A 9,919-nucleotide genomic window follows, 5' to 3' on the forward strand; every position below is an offset into this window, starting at 1 on the left:
TTTGCACGAGCTTGTGATTAATGAACCGCATTATATGAATTGATTAATTGGTTAACATAATATATTCAATTTTGAGTAGGCAAGGAAACGGTCTCGGCCACTTAAAAATCTAAATACCAGAAAATAATATCTCTTATTTTTTTAAAAAAATGAAGATGTCTTATGAAAAGCTCATAAAATTAAAAAAAAAAATTAGCAAAGAATTACAAAACCAATTGATTTTGAATTGTGGAAATTATCTTATTTTTGAATTGTAGACATTATCTTTTTTGGCTCCTTACAAATTGAATAGAGTAAAATTATCTTTTCAACTATCAAATCTCCTCTTTAAATTGGCATAGGATCGATTCTCCTCTTTAAATTGGCATAGGATCGATTATTTATATTATCTTACTTTTAGCATGGAGTACTTAATCATACAGGTTTTACTTTTAAAATTATTATTTGTTAAGTTAAGCTTGACCAACTAAACTCCAACTCTTGGAAGCCCTAAAAAGAGAGGATTAATTTATGAATTGGTATGGGACAAGACTATGTTTTAATTCTCTAATCAATCTTAATTAAGTGGAATATTAATCAAGCATTTATGTAGTTCCACCGTGAAACACATGATGGATCATGGATATTGATGGGTGGGATTTAATAAAGAAGAAAACAGAACGCTAATAAAGGTTTGACATTTATAAACACAAAGTTCGTCGGTGGATTATAAAATAGTACCGGATTAATTAAGTCCATGTGATAAAAGTTAGCTAATATTTTATGATAATTCAAATTCTATGTGGTTATAGTAAGAATTTACTCTTGGATTGTAATAGTGTGAACTTGTTAATCAAAGTCTAGCGCCTCACCATTATATTTTCTCTCCATTTTCTCAAATATATACTAAGATGACTGGCACTTATCTAATATAGTTTTTAAAGGTCGAGATTAGATTAGTTAAACAAACATTCGTCACTTTAATTGGCTTCATAAGATGCTTGCTAGATTAATTGATTTTTGATTTTTAAAATTATACAAGTGTCACTCATCTAAATATGTATTTAAGGAGAGGCTAAAAAGTGTAATGAAAAGGAGCGAGAGATGGAAGGACAAGAAATCCTTTTATAGGTGCATAAAGTAGGAGGAAGAGCAGGAAATTCTTAAGAGGGAGTCGGATATATTCTTTTGAGTGAATTTTTTTTATAAACATGTTGTTATGTGATTGGAGGGTCACATGTTCGAGCTATAGAAATAATTTCTTACAGAAATATAGAGTATGACTACATATAGTAGACTTTTATGCTTCAACTTCCAGGGGCGGACTTATATGTATTATTTGGGTGTTTCGATACCCGTTACATTCAATACAGATTAGGTATAATTATATAAAAAAAAATATAAAAATTAGTATAAGCTTCAAAAAACACCCCGAAAATTAAGAAGGTAGCGGGGTGCTTTGATTTTTAGGAGGAACCTTAAACTTAAAGCGTTGGATGTCAATATGTGTGTTTGAACCCCACGAACACCCTCAGCTCCTTAATCTTAGATCTGCCACAGCAGCGACTTTTTTTTTTTAGATCCCGTGCATAGCGGCTACTTTTTTAGTGAGAAAAGTAACTGCAATAAAGGAATTATTGTTTTAGTTTAAAATGATTTTCTAATGTTAAAGAATAGTCTAAACTTTGTATTTATGACACGATGAGATCTGGCCCCCCACCAAATTGATCATATTTTAGGATATTCATTGAACGTCGAGTCTGGTAAAAAAGAGAATTGAACGTTGAGTGAATATTTCTGCTTGAAAATTTATTTGAAATATTCTTCTCCTGCAATTGGACTGGAAGTTTGATTCTCTTTTGAGTAATAACTAACCCTAGAGATATTTAGTAGAAACATCAATGTTGTTTCGATCCATAGACGAATACACTTTAATGTTGAATCTAAATTCTCCATTTGTTTAAACAAAATAACATATTTTGACTTGACATTAAATTTAAGAAAAGGGAAAAACCATCATTTTCATCGTAAACTATACACGAAAAGTCTAGGTCACATCTAAACTATCATAATATTCTATTACACACCTTAACTATAAAAAAGTGAAACTATTTCCACCCCAAAACGTAAGAACCAGTCACATAATGGAGATTGATTTACACTAGCGTCACATTATCGCCAAGTCATTACCACATCAGATAATATGTCAATTTTTTTTTTAAAAAAGTCCACATCACCCATTACTTCTTCTTCACCAAAATCACCATTAACACCATCATCATTAACACCACCATTAACACCAAAAGTCCACCATTAACATCATCATCATCATAAAACTCAAATCTTCACCACAATAATTTTAAAAGTACACCATAAATTTAATTATCGGAATCACCATACAATCATTAGTATCACAAATCTCAAACACCCCTTCTCTCACAATCAAAACGCATATCCTTTCACTATAATTACATAACAAATTGATTGTCAATAAAACATATTGCACAGCTCTTGATAACCCACTTTTCAAGAATTTTATCAAAATTTTTAATAGCCCACCAAATTTTATTAAAAATTTTCAATAGCATTCTGAATCAGTATTGTTGGGGATACGCACACACAACACTATCCAAAGGGTCTTCCATTTTTCTTTCATCCAGAGAATAACACACACAGCTACACCACACCCGATCGAAAAATAGAAAAGGCATAAAGAGAGTAGAGGGATGAGAGAGGCGGAAACGAAAAGAAATCGAGAGATAGTGAGAGGAAACAGAGACAGTGAACAGAGTGGGGGGAGCGGCCTCTTTTTCCGGTGATAGCTTCAATAAGATTCCGGCCAGAGCAGTAACAACTTCCTTTCTCTCTTTACTAACTTTTCAATTCCTTTTTAAAACCATACAATTCTTCTTATTGAATTCATCGCAATCATAAAATTCGCCGTTTTTCTTTCGTATATAGCTAAATTTCTTACAAATTTAGTGTGTGTGTGAACGAAAAAAAAGGCCTGGCGAAACTTTGGAAAAATTTGATCAGACACTAGCGATGAAAAAATCGTATATAGCTTGCTTTTTGTGTTTCACCATTTTTTTGGCCGACGTCGATTCAAGATGGGGTTGAAGGAGAGAAAATTTGTGTGAGGTGGGGGAAGGGTGGGGGTATTAAAGAATTTTTTTGATTTTGGACGCACCTCTTTTTTTTTTTAATTAAATTTTATTTCCACGTCAAATTTAGGGTGAAAATAGTTTCACTTTTTATAGTTTCGGTGTGTAATAGGACACTATGATAGTTTAGGTGTGACCTAGACTTTTCATGTATAGTTTAGGATGGAAACGATAACTTTTTCTTTAAGAAAATAAAGAAGAATTTTGAATCTTATGATTTTAAAATTATTTATGCTAAATATGCCAATATATCATTTAATCTTATGGTATTTAAAATGTTACGTAAAAGTTGAAATTAAAATATTATAAAAAAAATAAAAGAATTATTTTTTTTAAAACGGACTAAAATAAAAAATATGTCATTACTAAAGGAGGCAGAGAGTGTAACATTACATAGTTTTCCGCCATCAGCATGGAGGGTTCCATCCAGCCCGCTATATGCTATGCATATGACGAAAAAGACTTATTCAACGAGATATGCCGCTTGTGGAGAGTTTGCTTAATCTCTCTAAGCTCTCATGAAAGAAATGAAGAATTCATGGACTACAACACTATTTCTGTGAATCTATCGTATCATTAGTTCTCTATGATTGTAACTTTATCTTACAATGAATTTCCAACAATCTCAGCTGGTACAACGAAGCTCTCCATGTGTACAACCTGACTTAAGTATCCAAAAGATCTACACCAATATTATTATCAAAATTATCTCTTTAGAAAAGGACCACTACTCCTATTTGATTTATCTAACACAGATCTCTTACGAATAAAAGTTATTAAAAGATTCCACACACTTATTATGCTTAATCTCCCCACCTACCGCGAGTCGAATATATTTTTGGAATGGTAGGTGAGCCTCTAAACATGTCACAACATAGTATTATATAAGGCAAGGTGAGGAACCCAATGAATCTTCATCCAAAAGCAAGCAATGGCAAGTGTGTGCAATAGTACTACAACCCTCAAAACTCCTTTTACTTCCTCCACTTCTTCTTTAGCTTCCACTCCTAAGCCTGGTCAACTTTTCCTCCATGGAAAACGTAACCAAACCTTCAAAGTCTCATGCAAGGTCTCTAACAGTGACCAAAACCAAAATGTTGAGACAAATTCTGTTGATAGGAGAAATGTGCTCCTTGGTTTAGGAGGTCTCTATGGTGTTGCTAATGCTATACCATTAGCATCAGCTACTCCTATACCATCCCCTGATCTCAAATCTTGTGGTAGAGCCATCATATCAGATGGTCCACCGGTACCCTACAGTTGTTGCCCTCCTAAACCGGATGATCTAGACAAAGTTCCATATTACAGGATCCCTTCCACGAGTAAGCTCCGTGTCCGACAACCTGCTCATGCTGTTGATGAGGAGTATATTGCCAAGTACAATTTGGCCATTAGCAAAATGAGAGAACTTGATAAAACAGATCCTTCAAACCCACTTGGATTTAAGCAACAGGCCAATATCCATTGTGCTTATTGCAATGGTGCTTACATAATTGGTGGCAAAGAGTTACAAGTTCATAACTCGTGGCTTTTCTTCCCGTTCCATAGGTGGTACTTGTACTTCTACGAGAGAATCTTGGGAACCCTCATCGATGATCCCACTTTCGCTTTGCCATATTGGAACTGGGACCATCCAAAGGGCATGCGCTTGCCTCCCATGTTCAGTCGTAAAGGGACTGCCCTTTATGACGAAAGGAGAAATCAGACAGCTATCGCTAACGGAGCCGTAATGGATCTTGGTTCTTACGGCGATGAGGTCCAAACAACCGAACTCCAGAAGATGACTAATAACTTAACTCTAATGTACCGTCAAATGGTAACTAATGCTCCATGCCCTCTTTTGTTCTTTGGTGCTCCCTACGTTCTCGGGAATAATGTCGAAGCACCAGGAACCATTGAAAACATTCCTCACATTCCTGTCCACATTTGGGTTGGTACAGTGCGAGGTTCAACTTTGCCTGGTGGTGGAACGTCATACGGTGAGGATATGGGTAATTTCTACTCAGCTGGTTTGGACCCGGTTTTCTATTGTCACCACGGCAATGTGGACCGTATGTGGAATGAATGGAAAGCAATAGGAGGGAAAAGAAGGGATCTGTCGCAGAAAGACTGGCTGAACTCGGAGTTCTTTTTCTATGATGAACACAAAAACCCTTACCGTGTGAAAGTCCGAGATTGTTTGGACACTAAGACCATGGGGTATGATTTCGCACCAATGCCCACCCCATGGCGCAACTTCAAGCCAAAAAGAAAGACCACATCAGGGAAAGTGAATACAGCTGCACTTCCGCCAGCAAGCCAGGTATTCCCACTCGCAAAGATGGACAAAAACATTTCATTTTCCATCGACAGGCCGGCTACGTCAAGGACTCAACAGGATAAAAATGAACAAGAGGAGATGCTAACGTTCACTGGCATAAAATACGACAACAGACAGTACATTAGGTTCGATGTGTACCTGAACATTGACAAGAATGTGAATCCGGACGAGCTTGACAAGGCAGAGTTCGCGGGGAGCTATACTAGCTTGCCACATGTTCACAGAGCTAATGAGACTGAGCATACCGCGAATGTTACTTTCCAGCTGGCAATTACTGAACTACTGGAAGACATGAGTTTGGAAGATGAAAAGACTATTGCGGTGACTCTGGTCCCAAGGAAAGGTGGCGAAGGTATCTCTGTCGAAGGTGTGAAGATCGATCTTGCAGCTTGTTAAGTCCTGTTTGGGGAGAATTGGTCTCTATTGAATCTGCTGAGATTACACTTGAAGCTTGTTGATGTGTGATGCTTTGACGTTCCTGTTTCCTTATTCTGTTCTTCTTTTGGCTTTTCCATGTTACTTTTCATGTTGAAATCAGCTTGGAGCTTGATGTCCTTCCAGTTGATATTCACGAATAAATCAGTAACAGCTTCTGTGTTACTATTTCTCTCTATCTTCTTCCAACTTTTTATGATAAAGGTGGGTACTACAAGTGTATAATCTGATAATTCAAATTCTTTGCGCGCGGTATAACAAACTAATTGTGGAATTAATTCTACATTTATTCATTTAGTGTAATGCAAAGATGAAAAACTTCTACGTTACAAAGGAGATGAATACATCTATTCTAAACATCCGTTCTAATAGAATTATGTAACATGTAAATTAATGGTTTTTTAATACCATTAAATAGCACTCTTACCATTCCACTTTCAAAAATTATATAAAGAGTGTCTTTGGAGAAGATAAAAACACACCACATAAAGAAAGAAATCATCTTCCTCCTTTCCTCTTCCTCTTGAATTGTTTTGAGCAATTGGTTTGGGCAACCTCCAAACTTCCAGCCACGAGTGCACGTATTTGAAAGTAGCTGTGGAACCCAGGGGAACGACCAGCCAGAAGGATTTGCACCGGAGTCTGGTCGAAATCGCTTTCAAGGCAATGGCTTGCCACGACATAATTTTTGTGACTATTCTCTTACTATTATTAATTCTAGTTTCATATCAATATTGTAGTAATTGTTCCAACAAGTTGAAAGCGATTTCCTTACATACAATATTGATAAATTACTATTTCTTTTAACAAAACTTTTCCTGGTTTGTCAAGAATTAAGCTATTAGACGAAAATAATTTTAAAAGTTGGTCACAAAAACTTTTTATTTTCTTAGAACAATTAGAAGTTGATTATGTTTTGTTTAATGACGGTTCTAACATCATTACTGGTTTTAATGTTTTTATGATTATTGATGAATTTGGTAAAAAGAAGGTTAAAAATGATAACATAAATGTTAGAGGGCATTTATTGAGTCATACGACTAATACTTTATTTGATTTATTTTTTACTTACAAATCTGCTAAAGAAATATGAGATAGTTTGCAAAACTCAAAACAGGGAGGATAAAATGATGTCAAAATTCATCTTGCTGAAGGTGATGAAGTGGTTGCGGTAGTAATCGTCGAGATGAACCTGGTGTCTAACAAGACTGACTGGGTGTTGGACACAGGCGCTTCAAGATATTTCTGTGCTAACAAAGAATTATTCCATGAATTTGAGGAATCCTTCAATGGTGAGTGCGTCTACATGGCTAACTTCACTACTGCTGGAGTTATGGTTAAAGAAAATTTTTTACTTAAATTAACTTCTGAAAAAATATTATCCTCGAACAATGTTCTGTATGTTCCCTCGCTCTGTAGAAATTTAGTTTCAGGAGCACTTCTCAACAAAGTAGGCCTTAAACTTATTTTTGAAGCTGATAAAATAATTATTTCTCATGGAGAAAATTTTGTTGGGAAAGGATACCTTAATGGGGGTTTATTTGTACTGAACATTGATTAAGAGATTACAAAAAATGCAAGTATTTATAATTCTTCTTATATCACTGAATCTATTAATTTATGACATAGTAGATTATGTCATGGTAATATTGCTTCTATTAAAAGACTTAAAAAAATGAGATTAATTCCTGCAGTAAATATTGATGATATTTCTAAATGTCCTATGTGTATAGAAGCAAAACATGCTAAGAAACCTTTTAAACATGTTACTAGCAAAAAGACCGAATTGCTTGAACTAGTACATTCAAATTTAGCAAATTTCAAGAACACTGTTAGCAAAGGTGGAATGAAGTATTACATTATTTTTGTTGATGACTTTTCTAGGTACACTAAGGTATACTTTCTTAAATCTAAACATGAGGCTGAAAATATATTTTTAAAATTCAAAGAAGAAGTAAAAAATCAATTAGATAGAAAAATCAAGAGATTTAGATCTGATAAAGGCAGTGAATATAGTACTTAAACTCTAGAAGATTTTTGTGAGAAAAATGGTATTATCCACAAGTTTAGTGCTCCATATACTCCCCAACAAAATAGTGTAGCCGAACGAAATAATAGAACCCTTAAGAAAATGATGAATTCTATGCTTTTGAGCTTAGGTCTACCTGACTATATGTGGGGGGAAACTGCCTTGTCTGCCTGCTATATTCTTAATAGAGTCCCTCATAAAAAGTTAGACAAGACCTCATATGAGTTATGAAAAGGGTTTGCCCATAACTTGAAATTTTCAGAAGTGTGGGGGTGTTTGGCTAAGGTTGGTCTACCTGATTTTAGACGGATAAATGTAGGCTCTAAGACTTTTGACACTGTCTTTATTGGTTATGCTCAAAACAGTGCTACATATAGATTTGTGTCATTAAATAATTATTCTATTTGTGAATCTAGAGATGAAAAATTTTTTGAGCATGTTTTTCCTTTAAAAGATTTTGTGCCTAGTGATGTACAAAATAATTCTTCTGTATCTATGTCTGTTAACTCTCATGTTATGCCTGCTTCTGATGTTATTGCTAATAAGCATGAAAACTTAGAAGGAGTAAAAGCCGTAGAATTGAGACTAGTTTTGGTTCTGATTTTGTCACTAGCTTCTCAACTGAAGGTTTTGATATTGATACTTTAAATGAGGAATTAGTGTCTATCTACTTAATAGAAGAAGACCGTAAAAATTATGATGAAGCAATGAGTTCAATAGACGCAATATTTTGAAAAGAGGCTATGAAAAGTGAATTAGATTCTATAGTCTCTAATCACACCTGAGATATGTATGATTTGCCTAAAAGTTATAAACCCATAAGTAGCAAATGGATATTTAAGAAGAAATTGAGGCCTGATGGTACAATTGATAAATATAAGAATAGACTTATGATTAGGGGTTTAAACCAAAAGAAAGGTGTTGATTATTTTGATACTTATTCTCCTGTGACTAAAATAGCGACCATTAGAACTCTTATTGCTCTAGCTACTATTCACAGTTTAGTGGTACACCAAATGGATGTTAAAACTAGATTTTTAAATGGTGATTTAAGAAAGAGATCTATATGATTCAACCTGAGAGTTTTGTGGTCCAGGGCAAGAGGATAAAGTATGCAAATTGAGAAAGTCCTTATATGGACTTAAGCAGGCACCTAAGTAGTGGTATGAAAAATTTAATTTCACATTAATGGATAATGACTTTGTTGTTAATTTATCTAATACCCGTGTTTATTCTAAAATGATAGGATTAGATTGTGTGATTATATGTTTATATATGGATGACATGTTAATCTTTCGCCATAATGTGAATGTTGTAAATGAGACTAAGAAATTTTTATTTTCTAAATTTGAAATGAAAGACATTTGAGAAGCTGATGTGATTTTAGAGATAAAAATCAAAATAACTGTTAATGATTTCTCTTTGTGTTAGTCTAATTAAATTGAAAAGATGTTGAAAAGGTTTGATTATTTTAATGTAGTTTTAGTGAGAACTCCTTATGATCCTAGCATACACTTGAAAAAGAATAGAGATTCTAGTGTTTCTCAAACTGAATATGCTAAAATAATTGGGAGTGTAATGTTTCTAATGAACTATACTCACCCTGATATAGCTTATGCTGTTAGTAGATTGAGTAGATATGCTCATAATCCCAGTAGTGAACACCGGAATGCTCTTCATCGCTTGTGAAGGTATCTGTGAGGTACTATAGATTGGTGTTTGTATTTTAATAAATTTCCTGCTGTTTTAGAAGATTTTTGTGATGCAAACTAGGTGACTGACAATGATGAAGTTAGCTCTACCAGTGGCTATGTGTTTACTTTGGGTGCAAGTGTTATTTCATGAAAGTCTTCAAAGCAGACTTGTATAGCACGTTCTACCATGGAATCTGAATTCATTGCTCTCGAGTTGGGCGAGCAAGAAGCTGAGTGGCTGAGAAACCTTTTGGCAAATATACCTTTATGGGGAAGACAAGTGTCACCAGTCTCAATA

The 9,919-nt window shown here is 34.5% G+C and overlaps 1 protein-coding gene across 1 annotated transcript; it reads left to right on the forward strand.

The window, feature by feature from the left end:
• The first annotated feature begins 3,962 nt into the window (after nucleotides 1-3,962).
• LOC107871326 (polyphenol oxidase B, chloroplastic) lies at nucleotides 3,963-6,076 on the forward strand. The gene has a single exon (XM_016718232.2). The coding sequence runs from the start codon at nucleotides 4,075-4,077 to the stop codon at nucleotides 5,857-5,859; it is 1,785 nt and encodes a 594-aa protein (XP_016573718.2). The 5' UTR covers nucleotides 3,963-4,074; the 3' UTR covers nucleotides 5,860-6,076.
• Nucleotides 6,077-9,919: the final 3,843 nt, after the last annotated feature.

The sequence above is a fragment of the Capsicum annuum genome, unplaced genomic scaffold (genome assembly GCF_002878395.1).
Source record: "Capsicum annuum cultivar UCD-10X-F1 unplaced genomic scaffold, UCD10Xv1.1 ctg3683, whole genome shotgun sequence".
NCBI lineage: Eukaryota > Viridiplantae > Streptophyta > Magnoliopsida > Solanales > Solanaceae > Capsicum > Capsicum annuum.

Excerpts from the sequence above, each read along its gene's own strand:
- LOC107871326 (XM_016718232.2), top strand. The coding sequence starts at position 4,075 with ATGGCAAGTGTGTGCAATAGTACTACAACCCTCAAAACTCCTTTTACT.